Source organism: Myripristis murdjan, chromosome 22 (assembly GCF_902150065.1).
Source record: "Myripristis murdjan chromosome 22, fMyrMur1.1, whole genome shotgun sequence".
Lineage (NCBI taxonomy): Eukaryota > Metazoa > Chordata > Actinopteri > Holocentriformes > Holocentridae > Myripristis > Myripristis murdjan.
This window is the reverse complement of record NC_044001.1, coordinates 23,044,288-23,063,038: the sequence shown is the minus strand read 5'-3', so window position 1 is coordinate 23,063,038 and position 18,751 is coordinate 23,044,288. Positions and strand designations below refer to the sequence as shown.

Sequence of the window (18,751 nt, the reverse complement as noted above, 5' to 3'; positions counted from 1 at the left end):
GAGGTTATTGTTTTATTTTTCAATTCACATGAATTGCATGAATGTTTATTTTTTCTTTCAACATAAGGGTCATTTCACAACAAAAAACAATTAAAAAAAGGACTGTGCCAGCACATGTCTAAGGGACCAGCTTTTACAAAATCTCCTACCAGCACTGATTTCCATTGCTTTAATTTTGCTGACAGCTTTTTTAAAACGTCTGTGCATTATGAAAACATCTCATTATGCAACAGGGTAATTAATCTTCTGTGTAACATTTGTAGATGCCATCTGCTGTTTTGAATATAACCTGACTGTCGTCATTTGATCACTCAAATCCCCATACACAAGAAAGGTCTCAATCTGATAGTACTTCAGTACCTTCCAAAGATGCTTTGATGACTCCTGATTGATAGATAGCAAAAATGCCAAATGTTGACTTTTGATAGCCAACCCTATCTACAGTATCTGTGTGTGTTAGAGTCCATGCATGCCCTGTGTCACCTTCGTTCTCCAGGCAGCGTTTCCTGTCGGCTTCGCTCTCGGCCTTGCGGTGACTCTCCAGGCTCTTGTGCTGCAGCAGGGCCTTCTCTCTCTCCAGCTGTCTCAGACTCGACTCCAGACTCTTCCTGCTGCTCACCTACAATTAATCATTAGATTATCTGTTCAAAAAGTCCTATAGGGCTGGGTTCATGTTACTATGATTACATAATTAGCTTCATGAGAATTGATTTTGGTGAATCCAGTTGGGAACTAACACAATTTGGATCCAAACAGAACGGCTGACATAATTATTCAAGTTCAGTTAGACTCACAACTTTAGTCCTCCACTGGACATGAAACGGTGGCAGTCAGACATGTTCAAAAATGGATTACGGTTTATTATTTTAATAACATGTTAAAGAAATTCATACAATTTGTGTTGAAGGGTGTGAACAGAAAATATGTGTATGAAAACTGAATAAAGGAGACTAACTAAAATGATGGCTGTGGGGAGACTGAGCTGCTACAGTGGCACACAGCAGCAGTATACACAAAGAAAAACAGATGTGATCTCTACCAGTAGCAGTGTCTGTGATGTGGATTTTTCTCTGTGATTTGCCTACCTCCTCTTCAAGTTCTTTGGAGATCTTCTCTAGACGATTAGTTGCACCTCTGCAGAAACAACAACAGAATACAATAATGATAATTTGAAAAACAGAAGTCACATGCCAACTCAGCTCAAGCACATGCAATATTTGGAGCAAAAGTTATTGTATAGATGTTATTTTTCTATGCCTCTAATACCTGTATTTGTGCTCCAGATCGTCTTTGGATTGCAACTCATTATTTAGCTGCACCTCTAGTTGGCGAAGTTTCTTCTGCAACGCCGCTGACTGTAAGAGGAAAGGAACCATCAATCACACATGTCCTGGTGGCTTTGCTGGCCAAAGCACAAATCATGTACTGAAGTTCAAACCAGGCTCACTGCCTTTGTTCTCCTGGATGACCAAAAATATTACAACCTAACAACAGTATGGTATTTTCCTATTATCATTCAACAACAGTGCTGCACTGAGTAACAGCCAATGAAAGAGATAGAAGAGGATATATTAAACTGCACATCAAATTCTTCATCCACTCTGTCCAAATAAAAACATAGCGAGGCGACAGGCAGAAGTGGACCTTAAGCTGTTTTACTCTGCTCCAAAACGGAGGTTAAATAATGAATGGAAGCCACTATGTAAGTAATAATAGTCGATGAGATTGAGCATTTCCCCTCTGATAAGCTTTTAGTCATTTAAACTGAAAGCTGCTTAGGTCTAGTTTAGCTTGGCTAAGACCACAAAAGTCCTACCAAAGGCTGACCCTAAGTCATGGGATCAGCATAAGAAATTCTCTTTTGTGTCACTGATATTCAGTTCATGATCCTTAATGCATTGTTATTCAATCAGAATGATTGCAATGTCAACAAGCCTGTTTTGAGTGCTCATCTGAGATTATATCCCCCTTACTTATTTCCTTGTTGAAGCCTGTTGAAGTCTGGGTACTGCAGTAACACATTCTCCATGTAGCAAACAAACAAACATACATACACACACACACAGTATGCAGTGGTTAAAAAATAAGGGTGCTTACCTCTCCTTTTGAATTCTCGTGGACAACCGAAGAATTGTTGGAAGAGCTTAATAACCTGGAAAGTCAACAATCGAGGTTAATATCTATTAACTTAAAAAAGGGACCATATACCTCCACTCCTTAAATTGTAAAATGTTTTACTGTATGTATAATATTTACAAATCTAGATGCTGTGTGGTTTCGATCTACAGCAAATGTAAATTCAGGTTAAATTTGACTAAATTACATGATGATGTGAAAACTGAATGATGTCTGAGGAATTAATTCATTGTCACAGCAGAGTGAGTGAGAAACTATGAGTGTAAGGGAGTACTGATGATAATACAAATAATTACAATAATCAGGTATACAGAAATCCATACAACAAATAAATATTTGAAGATCCAATATTTTTATTGACAGTTTTGCAGGATTGAAAGAGATGTGAATTACTGTGCATTACTGGATATGCACATTATCTGTGTGCATAGTGGATAAACATACAAAGTAATGTGTTTAAGCCAGCAAAAGTGGATTAAAAGCTATTCACCAAAAAGTGTAGAGTGTGCAGGTGTGTATTAAATGTGTATGTATATAGTCTCAACAATCAACAGAAACAGAGATAAACAGATAGCTTACTGGTCCTCTTTGAAGTAGGTGAAGCCGACAAAGGGCAACTGATTTCCAACAAAGGCCTTAGGCATGGGGAAAGTTTCCACATCGCCCTTGTCCTCCTCTATCTCATCAAAGTTACTGGTGTCTATGTCACTGCTCAGCTCTGGGACAACAGGGGCAACCGCTGAGGACAAGGAAGACAGAGGGTGAGGACAGGGTGAGACAGATAACACAAATGGGAGAGAATGTGAATTGTTAGAAAAGAGGCATCGCGCGGAAAGCCACTTTCACTTTTAATATGTTCAATGAATGAATTTAAAATAGGCATTATGTAGGGTCAGCTGAAATCGCTCCCCCCTGTTGAATTTGGTGACACTAACTGCCTCTGATGGTGCTGAAGGTCCACTGGTCATTCTTGAAGAAAGGGTGTCGCTTGATTTCTTCCACACCATTCCGGCCCAATCGCACCTCCCTCAAAACAAAAAGACTAAATGAGTGGTAGAGCAACAGCTACAGTTACCTTTTGTCTGCTTATCTTAAGGTGGGAACTGGTTAAAATGGCACCACTTTATTATTCTTTTACAATGTGCGATTTGTACTGTTTAAAGCTGCAGTAGGCATGATTTCCAAGTTAAAATGCATATGCCTTATCAAAATAAGCAAAATGGTGCTGAAAAAAAGAAGGGCATTGTATCCACTTACTTAAAATCCCATAGATTTGCCCTGTTTTTTCTGAATAAACTGGTGTTTAGGGTTAGGGTATCAACACTGGTTAGTAATCTTCTTGGTGATTTCTAAGTGAGTGCTGAGTTTTGAGCAATATTTTACATAGTTAGCTCGCTGTACCTATCAGTAAGGAAGGCACAGATAATATTCTTGGCATCTTTGGAGATCTCCACATCATCTGGGAAGTTGAGGGAGTTCTTATGGTCCATGATCTTGCTGTAGGTTCCCACCAGAGAGTCAGCATAGAACGGAGTGTCACCTAACAAAGATTACAGTATTAAGGTTAGCTGTAAAATATACTCCAATAGAAACAGGAATGAACGGCTGCTTTCTGTAATGACATGATTCTAGAAAGCTATTTATAGTATAGATGAAGAAATAGCATATGGTATGGTACAATAGCGACACAAAGTCATACTAGGCAGCATTTAAGGAAAATATAGATTTTTCCACTCATGTCCTGTGGAATTCTTGTGACCACAAGAAATGTTCACTGACCAACCAGCATCTCGAAGATGAAAACCCCCACGGACCACCAGTCACACTCTCTGCCGTAATACCCATCTCCTCCCTGGGATTTCAACACCTCAGGAGAGATGTAGTCTGGAGTTCCGACTGCTGTATCACAGTGCACCATGCCAGTCTGAAACAGAAACCCACAACAATGGCCTTCAGAGGAACAACCTTACAAGTCAGTTCTGACAGTGCAGTCTCATATCTGGCTTTTTTTTCTGGAACGGCTGTTTTTTTACTCTGCGCCCACAGACACTTGATAAATACTAGCATTAACTGAGTGTTTGCTAAGCGTGTCATTCATGCTGGCAAGGACCAAAATTTCCTTTGTGGCCGAATCTGCTTCTAGTTTCAAACCAACAAGTGGCGAATAGCATAATAGACAGCTGTACAATAATCAAGCCAATTCAAAAGTCTGCCCTGGAATTAAATGAAAGACAAAGATTCGGTTGTGCTACCTTTGCCAAAAGTATAGAGATGTGTTAATGCTATTCTATTTTTTTTTTTGGTAGTAAAACCACAGCCTCAACCAGTTTGTGCTGATAATATGAAAAAGAGGCTCAAATGACATGCAATTTGTCTCCATAACAACATCAGATGGTCTGTTGAGCATTAGTGACATGGTGTCAGTTTATTGGTATTGTTCAGATGTACATTTGTATGTATTTTGCTGTACCATGGCAGAGAGAAGACTTGAAGCAGAGCATGAAACTGTAAGCTTCATACACAGCATAAATTAGAAATAGCATATCTCAAGTAATGGGCACTCTTCTACAAAGTTAATTATTTTTCAACTTTAGAAAGTGCACGTGTATTATTCTTGAGTGCTGCCACTCTCCATGTCCTTTTTGGTCCTATTTTTAACCTTTGTTCTACAGTTTATTGTGGGTGTATTGTTGTCTATGCATGATAATCTTTTAAAATAAAATTTCAACAAACTGTGCTCCACAAAAAAACAAGCCAAGCACAATGGACCCTGATGATTTTAATTAATAAAAATGTTGGAGGTTTGGAAAAAATTGAATCATTTGAACACGGCTTGACTGTGAAGGTCTGATCCCAAAATTGTTTATCTTTGAGAAGTTTAGGATGCTGGGCTGATGTTTCTATGAGGGCAAACAACTCACAGAGTTCATCTTCATGCATGTGCCGAAGTCAGCTAGCTTGAGATGCCCGTGTCTGTCCAGCAGCATGTTGTCTGGCTTGACGTCACGGTGGATGAAGCCCATGGAGTGGATGGCGTCCAGGGCCATCACTACCTCTGCTGTGTAGAACTTGGCCCATTTCTCCGGTACATCATAGGTGCTTGTCAGGTTGACCAGATCCCCTCCGGGCATGTACTCCATCACCATGTAGAGGTAGTGCTCATCTTGGAAAGCACAGCACAACTGAACATGCAAACAAACACATCAACACAAACTCCTTTCACTGATGGTGACTTAAATACTTCTACATCACACTTGCAAAGGTCTGGGTACCAGCACTGTCTGACATTGCTGAATGATGGCTGTGTGAACTGATGACAAAGCATGCTGTGCACTTACTACCTGAAACATATTTTGAAAATCTTTGCAGGCAAATCCACATCAGAGTAGTGAGTTGAATTATGTGCCACACCTGTACAACCCAGGGACTGTTGGCAAAGGCCATGATGTCCCTCTCCTCCCAGAAGAAGGCTGAGTCTGAACGCTTGATCATCTCAAACTTGCTCAGCAGCTTCATAGCGTAGACCTTCTGAGAGGCTTTGTGCCTCACCTGAGTGGTTGAGGGGAAATAACCAACCATGACTTATGAATAACAGGATAGTCTGAATGTTACATCAGTAATGTTTTAGCAGTCTTGGATTTAATCAAGAGACTTCTCCCTACAGTAAACTTGGTTGTTTGTTTGAACTGAAAATTAACACCAGCTTCCAATACTCACGAGCTGAACTTCACCAAATGCTCCTCGGCCGATTACTTTAACTCTGTCAAAGTCCTCTGACCTCATCTGGAGGTCCCGAATATGCCCCATGACCTTCTCATCTAACATCAAACAAAGAAGACCGATTATGTCACCTATTTAAATCAACAGTCAATTTATGGCAATAATAAATTTCAGGTTTAAAAAAGGGGTAAACATCCTCAATCCCGTACGCACACACACACACACACACACACACACACACACACACACACACACACACACACACACACACACACACAAATACTTACATCTGTTTAAAAAGGTTTCAATGTTTTTGTTTTTACGTAGTGCAGGGTAGTCCAAGTCTAAAACCAGGGCATTTATAGAGTCCTGCAAAGAGAGGAAGAATAATCTCGCATCAGGCTTGGCCATCAGAAAAGATGGAACAATAAAAATCTGCAAGAAATCTCAAATTTTACTGCTGATAGACAGAAATTTATATAGCCAGATCACTGTGTAGTTATTTTAATAACATTCAAATGGGAATGTACTGGACCCAACTGTTTTCTTGCATTACAGGTAATCATAGAAGGGGCCACATCAGAATGGTGTTGATGTACACAAGGAAATGTATTATTGTAAATGCCTAATAATATTTGTTAGAAAGTATCATTTGCATTTTTGGATGAAGCATTTCAAGATGTATTTGACTGTGTTGTGAGCTTCCTGTTTTTAAAGAGGAGATTTATAATGGTTTTTGAGGCTGAATACGAGCGTCCTCTTAGAGCAGTGTGAAGGGCAGCAAGCTGCAGTGGACTGCAAGTTTCTCCTCACTTAAGCAGTTATGATGAGTATCAGGAATTTAGTATAACTTATGTAAGTTGAAAAATACCAAACCTATCCTTTAAGAATGATAGCAGTGACTTTAGTACTGACAGGAGGGTGTTTCCTGAACACAAAAGAATCTGTAGTGAAAAAATATTTTTTCATTTTCAAATTCATGTTGACACCTGGTTTGATAAATAAATGGCAACCAATAAATGAGCAAAAGACAGACTTATGCAAATCCCCCAATCGGCACAGTGCATAACAATGAGGAAGTCATCTATCAATGTGTGCATTCCTGAACGGTCAATGCAGAGCTGTCTGAAACTCTGAGCCAAGCCAAATGTTACAACAGAGCCTGCAGTAACCCCAGTCTGACCCAGTAGTGTCAATTGGTTTCTTTCACACTCCTCTGCCTCTTGTCCCTCTCTCTTTCTTTCCACCCTCTCCCTCTCTTTATGGCTACACTGCGATTCAGGATGCCATGATCTTCCTTCCACTTCCTCTCTCGCCCTTTTCTTCCTCTTTTGCCCTTTACTTCTGCTCTTCCTCTTTCATCTGTCTCTCTCCTGCTCTCTCCATCTTCTCTGCTCCAGTCAGCCTGCAGCGAGCCACACTCTGTTTCGTCATCTAAACTTCACTTCCCCATTAAAGGACTGACCTCACACAAAACTACTATTTAAGGGAAAAAATACACACGCTAGGGGGGCAAGTGCGCACACACACATACACACACACACACACACACACACAGACAAAATCATACACATAAGGATTTCCCTGGCAGCTTAGCAATACAGGAAATGATCCACCCCACCCCAGGGCTGGAAGATAATTTCAGTGTGTCATGAAGCCCGTCCCTGTGTGCAAGTCATTTCCTCTGAGGCAGCATTCTCTGCTACTACTGCCCTGCATGAGCCGGCTGCCAAGAGAATAAAATACAGACATGCGTGCCACTGAAATGCATTACAAAATACACAAAGCAACCACGCAGACACTCTTTAATTACCAAAACATCTTTCAAGCAAATAGGCTACTTCATGTATTATTGAGTTTAAAGGCACATTATTCAAAACTGCTGAGGGCATGATTTTTAGTGAGGACCCTTCAGACTCAACAAACAAAAACATGGAATAAGCAAAAGTCCTCACTTAAATTGACACTCAGAACTTATTCAAGTGCACCTTTAACAAGGTCACCAATTACAATTTGAGACTTTTTAAACATTGCTTAATGCTCATAAACAATATATAAAATACAATATACAAAATACTAGACAGATTTGACTAATAAAATTAATGTGAATGTGAAAACCGTAGACCGATCAGAATATAGGTTTGTATGGCTGGACTGATTTCTCAGCAGCAAGAAAGCACACAGAAAAAAACTGAATTCAACAATTTGATACTCAAATTTTTCTATGTTCATGAGTTAACTAATGAGGCATTTTAATCAATTTTTGGGACTTGCAGAGACCCTGTATTTCATGCATAATAAGCAGTTCAGTGTGGTTGAGCTCCACAAGAGAAATGGCTGCATGCAGTTCTTTCCATCTGCTTCCATTAGCATGACTGAAAAAAATGCCAACAAGCCTCTGGAGGACATTTCTCAGCTGCTCTGCCAAAGCAGCTATTTATAAATATTAAATAACTGACAAGTGTCTGGGGATGTGTTAAGCTGGACTGAGAAGTTATTTAAACTTTAATGTACCTGACATATTTGGACTTATTCCAAAGCACCTCCCTTCCTCACCCACAGCCATGGTGGCTTATCTAGCCTTTGAGGTGAAAATCTGTTTTTTATGACCGTCAATAGAAACAGTTACAAACCACAATCTCAGTCCTTACTCCATAGTTAGTCCATGTCCATAGTTTAAATCAGGACTCGGATATGGAAAGATATTTAGGTTTGTGTTAATTATGCAATCATGTAGGTGTCATACAAATAATTTCAAAGTGCTGAGATTAAAACATAATGTTAAGATGATCACTTGTACATATTTTTGTGTCATAATGATGTCTAGTGAGCAAACACTTTGAAACATGAGCACATTCCCTTGATTTCTTTCAAAAAAGTGAAGAAAAAAGATGGTGAGAAAATTAGCAAGAAATGATCTGGAAATCAGCAAAAATAAACAAATAAGCAAACTAATAATAATAAAAAAAAAATACAAGAAAATTACCTGAAAATTATTTATTTTTTAAAAAAGAAAACATTATCAGACAATTACCAAAACTAGTCCAAAAAATATATTTCTAATTATTTTAATATTGGAATTTTAATTTATAGTACAAGAATGAGGAACATGGAAAAATATGAAAAATTAAACATAAAATTCTTAAATAAACATTTAAAAATCAATTTTGTTCCAAGGGTGAATAAAATCTTTTACGTTGTTCATCTTTTGGACCTGCAGTGATCAAACGCAAGTCCCCTGAATGATTTTGTGCCTACAGTATCACTGCAGTGACAGACTGGCAGTTAATGCCTCAAACAGCACGGTCTGCCTGAGCTGGCATGAGTTTCTGCCCAGTTAGGCTTATCAGTCTGAGCTCTTATATATGGAGCAGATAGCACTTCAGCATTTTATCTCTGCTATACTGTAATCAAGCCAACGGGTTATGCTGGGTTGCTTGGCAACTCCTGGAAAATACAAAGACCTGAAAGCAGTTTAAGCCACAGAGAAGCAGCAGTAAATAAGCAGTCTGCTTCAACTGTTCTATTCTCTTCCATTTTATTTAGCAAACCTGCTGTTGACGTGACTGAGCTGTCATTCTCTAGTTGTCTGCTTCCACTCTTTATCACCCTGTAAAAAGCCACGTGGCTCAACCAGCCAGGAATGTGATGATGTTAACCTGAGAGGGGATAAACACAGGGAGGAATAACCCAACTATTCAAAGCCCCTCGCATCGGAAACCCTCGCAGCTATATTTGCAGTCATTTCCCAACCCTCGCCTCCCCCTCCACCTCTCAATCTCATCACCAGGCATGTGGAACAGAAAACAAGCAGCAGTGCTCTGGGCTTTAAAAGGCTTGGGCAGAAAGCTAATGTTTTGATCGAATTCCAGACGTTTAAAAATAGTTGTCGGGATAAACGGAGGGCCGGGCAGAGTTGGGGGACCGTGCCAGGCCGGGCCCATAACTCACCAAGAAAGACGGAGAACGGCAAGAATCCTGCAGAGGCTCATAAAAAAAAAAGCACAGCTAATGTCCCCTCAGGGAATAACTACAGTACGTCTTATTCTTTCACTTGACAGATTTTTGTCCCATGCTCCTGTGCCCTATGCATTTTTTGGCATGCTGTATTAGACAGTACACTGAGGAATGTGGCAGGAAAAATGGTAAAGAGAGGATGACTACGGTCCTGAACTGAACTTAAGGTCAGCTTGCTACAGGCTTGTGGCAATGTTCCACTGGCCAAAAAAAAAAAAAAAAAAAACATAAAACAAGATAATGGGGTAAAAGCATTACAGTGGCAAAGTGGTCAACGCTGTGGCATGTCTCTTATTACTGAGGAGTTTGCGACCGCTACTGTCCGAGTGTGCCACATGACATTTTATTTATTCATTTAATTGCTCAATGATGGTTCAGAAATTAAGTCTTAACTTGAAGGCAGTCAAGTGTTTCTCCTACTGTTACACAGCTGCTAGCCCTCTTAATACAATTTCATTATCCTGGGTTTCAATATAGTTTAAATAGCATCCCATGATGGTCTTGTTCATCAGAGGCCATTCCACTCCAACAAAGACAGAATTCTGAAGTAACAATGTAAGATTTAGTATTTTTGGCATGAAAATGAATAGATATATATGCATACACATATAGATGTTGGATATGGACGATACCTCAACAGAGACATATTTAAATTTATTTTGACTGAACCCTAACACACACACACACACACACACGCACGCACACACACACACACACACATTGCTGTCTTGGCTTCGCTAAAAAGGAATGAAAGATGTATGTAGTCATTCACAATGTAAAAGCCTCACAAGTAAGTAAAAGGAATTGTTGTTGCTCAGATCAACATCCCTCTCATATGTGCGCATGTTTGTGACAGTGTATGCAGTATGTATGTGTTCAAGAGTGCAAAATCGTGTGTATGTATGTATGTGTGTGTGTGTGTGTGTGTGTGTGTGTAGGAGGTTTTGTTTCACCAGCAGGTTGTGATGGAATAATAGTGCTGAGGCCAGATGGATAGAGCACTGTGCGTGGGAGTCTCCTCTGTTCTCTTCTCTGCTCCCGTCCCTGAACTGACTCACACTCAGGTAACAAAATCTTTAAGATTTGCAGAACATTAAGACGCTGCAACAGTATAGCTCAAGATAGGGGCTTGTGCATCTGGCCACTAGGATGTCGAATGCTGTTGAATGATTGTCTGCTTTGCATGACTGGGTTCTATTCACTCTCTGTTCAACCAAGAAGGGAAGTAAAATTTCAACATTTCAAAAAGTTTCAAAACACTTCCATCAAGGTTGCCATACCCAAAATATAAAGAAAACTGTATTTTTTTTTTTAATTAGAGAGGAATCTGTAGTTTGTTTACATGTGAAAATGATTTGATTTCAACCATGCACATTGCGCTTAAATGCAATGTTTCGTGCCCGGCCACATGACTTTTCCAAAAGCCATGTGTCTAGACAAGAGGATCCGCAAGATTAAGATAGGATCTTCTCAGGATATGTATGTATTTTCTTTAACATGAAGAGCATGTACCACTGTACACAAATTAGGAAATCCTCTAGTCTTCACAGTGTCACATGAACAAGTCATATGGTCATGGACAAGATTTTATAGATTCTATTTTTTTCTGAAAATGCAACTAATTTCTACTGGGAAATTAAGTTGTTTCATTATTACATTCCCTGCATGAGGGACTCTGGATATGACACTCCTACTGATGCTGGTTTGTAATGAATTTGTTACAGCTAACATGCAATTCTTTTTTTCCCATAAGAAAACAAAGACCAATCAATCATGGTCATTTTTGACAGTTCCTGACACGCTGATTATCAGTGGGGAGTATAATCAACGGACAGGTGCTGTGCCACCTATTAATGCTTGGTAAACTTTCTGGGTAACACTTAGCGAGAAACTGCACTTCCTGTTGTCCTCAAAAATCTTATTTGCAACAAGTCACGCCTTTGGTCCCACGGTAATTGTTCCAAGCAATACGGAGCACACCAAGGCACCATTTTCTCTGATAAACAGTTGCACCAAAAAAGTGATGGAGAACATTAATGATAAACTATCACATTTAAGGCAACTTGACTACAAACAGTTTGAATAAAGAATTCATCACCTGTCAAACCCTTGTTGAAGACGTATCTGAGTATCTCTTAAAACCCTGCTTTTTGCTTGCAGTTCTTGAATGATGAGTGTTTTACCTGAAAATTTTAAAACTATTCATTATGCAAAGTGCACCACAAGATCAATTTAATTGCTTCATGTTGATATAATGTTCTCACACTGCACATTCAAAAGTGTCTCGTTTTCATTTATTAAAAAGACAATCACTGCCTTGCTATGATACTCAGTTTGGTTACACTAGCATAATACTTGAGAGGAGCCTCCCCCTCCCACTTAAAAAAAGCTGCATTTTCTCTCACAGAGCATATTAAATATTTGTGACATTCCTGCCAAAATGAACTAAGGCTGTTTGGCGTATCACAACAGTGAGATCAACAGCAATCTTTTCAACTAGAAAACTCCACGTTGACATCAAAGCTCCCCCTACACAAAAATTGCAAAGCTACAGCCCGTTTTGTTTGTATAAACTTTTCCTCTAGGTTTGATTTTGCAACAAAAGAGCACATGAATGCAATGCTCTTTAGCAGTTGATTTGTATGGGCCAGATGTCATAGATTGTCACCAGGACATGAACATAGCATAACTGAATAGTTATGACAAATAAACAATGATCATCTAACGATAGAAATCACAGATCCTGATCACTACTAAAATGTAATCAAGTGATCCTTGGACCAGTGACTATCTGTACTCAAAATTTTAGCCTGAAGCATTGCTACCTTTTTCATAAAGCTTGACAAGAAGCAGACAAACACAAAGACAAAAAGACAGAGATGAAACCATAACCAAATTGAAACTCTGATGGTGGTGATAAATTAGAGACCATTTGGGGTCTATTCAGAACCCTGATACAAAGAAATGATACAAAGTATTTTACATGTTATCTCAGTTGAGTATTCAAAAACACTCGGGTGGACGGCTTATGGCTGTAATGAGTTGATCAAGTTTCCTAGCTCTGATCACCAGAGAGGACTGTAAACTACAGCACTAAAGTCAAATGTGACACATTTTACGACGAATGAGGGTTTACACACCCGGAAGACGCCGGGTATTCTTCACTGGAGTGGAGCAAAATCCAAAAAAAGGCCACAGAGAAGCCCGACTATCTCACTAGAGGAGGTGTGGAGAGGAGAGACTGGCTTGTTTTGCAAAAAATTGGCCGGGGCCACCGTCCCCAGCGCCTTATAAGGCAGTGTTTCTCCCAGCTAGCACATTGCAGCCAGGACTGCTGCTGCTGCCTGCAAGCAACTCAGCTATACTCCCAAGACAAACCGGACACCCACACTCAGGCTAAAGACACAAAGGGAATGACTTTAAGGGGATATCCCCACTCCACCCCAGACAGGTGATTGGAAATAAATACACAAGATGGAGAAAGGGAGAGGGGATGCAGAGGGGGTGGAAAAGCAATGATATGGGCACGACAAAGAAACACTACAAAGAAGGACAAGAAATAAAGAAAACAGAAATATTGTTTATAGATGAGTATGACAAACATGACAGAAAGAGAAGATAGAAAGACAGAAGACAGAAAAACAGTATAAAAAAGGAAGCAAATGGCTAGGGACTGAGTGAAGGATGATAAAAACAAACAGAAAAATGAGTAGGATGGAGGAGAGAGAATAATGCTGCACAGAATGAATGAATATTCAGAAGGAAAGAATTTAAAGAGGTACCCAGGAAGTGTCACAAGAGACGATTTGAAAAACTTTACTTCCCACACTGCTCTCCAGGCAAACTGATGAATAGCAAGCACATATTTAGCCTTGAAATATTCTCCTCTCCCCAGAAGAGTTCAAAACCAGAGGGACAACCATATGTTATCCTGGAACAAAAAAAAAAAATAGACTTTTAAAATAAGTGTATTTTTTTCCACCAGCAATATCTGCTGGGTGTTCAACAAGCATGAGATGGGGGTTGGCTGAAGGCTGAGAGAAGCAGAATGAGAGAAAAGAGATAAGGCTAAAAGTGAAAGGGGAAAGTGCAGCCATTCGCAGGGACTTTGAGCCCCATATATAGCTGCCAACTATTTACTCAATGAGGTCATTTCCTTAAGGACGTCAGAAAGGCTTATGTGACTGCAATCAAGTGTCCATGTTTTTTTTTTGTTTTTGTTTTTTTAATCTGGAAAAATGCCCTTTCTTCTGCTTGCCCTCAGCAATCACTCAATATACGTCAAGCTGCCAAGTGAGTTCAGTACTTCAGTCAGCAGCGGTATGCTGCCAAATAAAGATCATTACAGCTTGCACAGGGAAAAGGTTGCTGATACTTTAGGTTGCATTTGTTCCAATGCTGATAGAAGCACTACAGTGGATAGTTTATGGCTTATACCAGAGGCTTTCAAACTTTTCATGTACCAGATCCCCAAGCTCATTTGCATTGTGCAATGCACCCTCATTTGAAGTTTCCCTGGCAACCTTATGATATGAAAAGATATTTTGGTGTGGTCCTTGAGCATTGATAAATAGATTCAAAGTAGTGAGAAGAAAAAAAAAATCACTCATGTTTTTGTATAATAGCATTTGTACTGAATTAAATCATTATGAAATTAAAAGTGCACTATGCAAAAATGAAGGTAGATTGAACAGAGGACTGTTGAGACTTAAGCAAAAGAAAACCCAGATTTTATCAAACCAATGAGAACCATGTAGACTCAAACATCAAAATGCTGGCTAATTCCACATTTTTGGACATGAGTTGAGTCTAAACAGTCCTCAGTCCTCCTGGAAGCAAGGATCCCTGAGGGTGCCTGGACTCGACTTCGAAAACCACTGATTTAAACAACTACAGTGTAAGAGGGGTAAAGAGCTTAGAGCAGATGCATTCATGCAATGTTTTCATTCTCAATTTTCTCATTGAAGAGATGGTTTTAAAGACATGCATTAGGTGTCATTTAAAACTATGAAAGTGCTTTCACTAGAAAAGAAAATGTCTCAAAAAAAGGACAATCATCTTACATTTGAGCTGCTTGATGTGTAATATTACAGGAGCATAATGCCATACCAGCACAAACACTTTTTGATCATCAAGGCTTGGCTTGTTGCTCATTAATCTGAGTCTATTTTAAGGAACAGAGCACATTATATCCCAACTTAGAGATGGTCGAAATGGCAGCATTCTTTAAAGGAATGTCATTCATTCCAGCTGACTGATGCAGCAGATTTACCTCGTCAGCGTTCCCTAGCCCTGGAGTGGGGGTGGGGGGGAGACATCACTCCTCAGCAAAGTCTTACATGCATCTTAAGTCAGATTCAAGTGGAGAGAAAGGTATTACCAGGCTGAAACTAATTTGTCAGTTTCAATAACTGAGCTCTTACTTAGGAGACTGCATAATCCATTACCCTGTCTTACCCCTTGCTTCTGATACTGGATGTTTCTGTTGCTGCTCCTATGCCAGAATAGCAGGGGTGTTGTTGTGATTCATTCTTTACTGAAAATGAGCCTGTGAGCAATTATTACGGCACTGAAAAGCATGCAGGATTTAATGCCACCTGAACAGATGGATGTTTTTTAACTCTGGTCTGTGTGTGTGCCTATCAGAATGCAACACTCAGAAACCAATCTTCTTGATCCCAGCGACAGCACCGAGGCTGCTAAAAATGGAAAACTGCAGCCTGTTCCCTCCTACACATGCTTCCCACTCAACGTTTCTCCAGAACACTCAACACCTCTATCTCCCCAACTCATATGCAGGAAGTAAACACAAGCGCTGCTCAGCCAGCATTCTGACTGCTAGTCCTTGTTTAAAAGTGAGCACAGAGAGCTGATCAGGAGTGGGCACTTTCAGGGGGCCCCAAGCTTGATGGAAAGCCCCACTGTCAGATCTTGTAAGGGGGACCAAAACTGATCTAACTTTAAAGCTGCAATAGGTAACTTTGCCGATTGGTGGCTCCAAATGGCAGCAAGAGATAACTATTTGAAATTTATGAAATTTAAATTGATATCCAAAAACCTGTACACCAAAGGGGTGAGAGAGGCTAAATATCTAATGTTGAGGAATTCAGTCTTCTTGGCTGTAGCATCACACCAGATACAGTCCTGATTTACTTTCAGCATGTCCAAAACCAGTGGCATAATATCTGGCTGGTCAAGACTGTCTTACACCTAGTCTTAAGGATGACTAAAAACACTCTAAACGTTTTAGTAAATCTGGGGAAGTCTGCACTGTTACAGAGCACTGATCCTTTACTGAATGTAGAAAATGTACTTTATTTTTCTCCATTAAAGAGATCTGCTGGTGTGAATAAAGCAGAAAACAAATTTCCTTCACTTCAGTTTCTGATGTGTGACATGTCACTCTTGGTGAAGCATTCAAACACTAATACTGGAAAACGTTCAAACACTGATACTGGTGTTTTAGCCTTGTACAGGGCAGGCTAGGGTGCATCCCCTGACGCTCCAAAAAAGGTTAAGGTCTCCTTCATGAGGCTAATCATGACACATGAGGGAACAAGTGTAAAATCGGTAGCATAGGTCTTAGTCAAGTCACCACTGAAAAATCTGCATCTGAATTCAACAGTTTAACTCATAGCCAACTAACGTCAGAGGAAAAGACCCACTCACATCACAGGACCTGCAGTAACTACACAATTCATGTCTTGCAGACCTCAATCTCAGTTTGTTGTTTCTGTAATGTTTGTTTTCAGGTAGCTTTAACTAGAGGAATACATGGCCACCACACTTTGGAGTTGCCAGTTTGTGTAGGCAATCAGTGTTGACAGACAATGCACCGAGGGTGATGACCCAACAGTTTATGGACCTTTGATTCAAGACCTCACAGACACAAGTTATGCAGACGTAAGCAAGCTCTGCAATGTTGTTTTTCTGATGATTTAACAGCCCTTTGTTTAGCCTGGAGGCTGCATGATAATGATTTCCAGACCAAGTTTTATATTAAAACTAGAGGAATGGCATAATCTCTCATGATACTGAATTAAATGTGTGCAGTGACAGCACAGCTGCAACATAACTGGTCTGAAAACATATCTCAAGAGCAAAACTTTTGTCTCAGTCACATGTAAAAGAAAAAAAATATGGCTTGATTGGGTGGACAATATGTGCTTAACCATCTATGGAAGCAAAAATAACAGTGGATGTATGGATCTAGCGTTTCCCCTGTCCGGACAGTGGGCACTGGGGCTATCCTGGTCCAGTGGGCCTAACTCCTAAATAACCAGGCGGGAGTTTTAGATGGAAACATTAGTCTCCATAAACAGACCGAGTAGGACAAGCACATTCTCTCATATACCAGTCAATCCCTGTCTGCAGAGATAGTGCATACAGCCACAAGCTATAATGTCTGCAAACGATTATTAGCTAGGCCTATATCGACCATGTGCTCTTATTTTGGCTGATTATCCCTCACAAATGCCTTTAAGACACTTGACTGCGGGACAGAATGGAAACTTTAGTGCAGGACTGTTTCATAACCAATGGAGATGATAGAGGGGACTAACAAAGAATAGTCTCCAGCAGCATCACAGTGTGTGGGATAAAAATGGTCAAAGCTTGTCAAAGCAGCGGGGAAAAATCTGGAAACAGGGGAGGTGAAATATTTTGGCAATACATTATCTCGATGGGTTATATGCACTGTTATGCTTGTGTAGCGGTTCACCAGCAGACAGTATGGCGTAATCATTAATAATCTATGAGGTAACGTATTCCACCACTAAGTTAGACTCACCAGCAAACTTTCCAAGTTTATGGCAGACCTGGGGTCTCTGATCATGTCCTCCAGTTTTTTCAGCCGGGTTTCCATCCTTCTCTCGGCGCCGAGTGACATGTCCGCAGCGTTGGTGGGTAAAAGTTAACAGTAGCTAGCTTGATATGAGGAGGCTTTTTCCTTAAAAGTGACAAGAGTTTAACGTTACATGTGAACCCTCTTTGTTCCTGGCTAATGGCCGTGGGCCTCGCCGAGCAGCCTTGGACTCTCAGCCCACCCAAATCGCGTCCGATAGGAATAGTGTACACAATGAGGAGAAAAAAATATTCCCAAAGCAAAAGAGACTCCTCGCTTTTCAAAGTTGCCGACAACAGCAGGCCTTTTTTGAAGCTAGTTAGCAGCTCTGTGCTCTGACGCCGTTAGCGAAGATGCACTCTGGTAATACCATCTCCTGTAGGTGATGGATGCATTTTTTCCAACACGGCGATAAAGTTTGAATTTAGAAATACCAGCAACAGGCTGCAGGGCGTTTTCTTTGCCCACCTCTCCTCCCCTTCCCTTTGGTTTCGGCCGCTTGGAAATGCCTTGGACTCACTTTGAAAGGGAAAAATCCGCTTCGTTTCTCTCCATTCAACGGCGTTTGAAGCCCATAAGTTTTTTTTTCTCAGTCGATAACGTCTGTTCTCCCGCGCGGAATTTTTAATAACAAGGAGACAGTCTCATCCTGGATTTCTCTTCGCATTTTCGCATTTATTCCTCTCGTTTCGTTGCCGTTCCAGCTTCTGTCTAGAAAAAAAAGTTGTTTTATCCGCACAGTAAAAGTCCTCGAGCCTCTGAATTCCTTTCAGTACATACATACACATTTACAACAGCAGCACACAGCGAGGAGTCTCTCCTCCCCCTGACATCAACACACTGAGGACTACGTTACCCACAATCCCTCTCTCTCCTGCCCTGCTGCATCTCTCTCTCTCTCTCTCTCTCTCTCTCTCTCTCTCTCTCTCTCTCTCTCTCTCTCTCTCTCTCTCTCTCTGTGTTTTTAGATCTATCTATCTAATAATACGTACTGCAAGCCTATAATGCCCTATAATGGTTAATTGTATTTAAAAC

The 18,751-nt window shown here is 40.3% G+C and overlaps 1 protein-coding gene across 3 annotated transcripts in view; it reads right to left on the bottom strand.

Annotated features, from left to right (window-relative positions):
- rock2a (rho-associated, coiled-coil containing protein kinase 2a) overlaps positions 1-18,522 on the bottom strand; it is a 33,152-nt gene extending 14,630 nt beyond the window's left edge. For 2 of the 3 annotated variants that reach the window (XM_030044225.1, XM_030044226.1), the window contains exons 1-13: positions 17,663-18,522; positions 6,144-6,225; positions 5,854-5,954; positions 5,548-5,685; positions 5,058-5,318; positions 3,916-4,060; positions 3,538-3,676; positions 3,072-3,163; positions 2,716-2,875; positions 2,098-2,152; positions 1,267-1,355; positions 1,086-1,134; positions 484-619 (exon numbers count right to left, since the gene is read on the bottom strand). In XM_030044225.1, the coding sequence (XP_029900085.1) occupies positions 484-619; positions 1,086-1,134; positions 1,267-1,355; positions 2,098-2,152; positions 2,716-2,875; positions 3,072-3,163; positions 3,538-3,676; positions 3,916-4,060; positions 5,058-5,318; positions 5,548-5,685; positions 5,854-5,954; positions 6,144-6,225; positions 17,663-17,761 (1,546 nt within the window). In that variant the 5' untranslated portion in view covers positions 17,762-18,522. The remainder of the gene's footprint in view (positions 1-483; positions 620-1,085; positions 1,135-1,266; positions 1,356-2,097; positions 2,153-2,715; positions 2,876-3,071; positions 3,164-3,537; positions 3,677-3,915; positions 4,061-5,057; positions 5,319-5,547; positions 5,686-5,853; positions 5,955-6,143; positions 6,226-17,662) is intronic. The other variant, XM_030044224.1, reaches the window with a different exon arrangement.
- Positions 18,523-18,751: the final 229 nt, after the last annotated feature.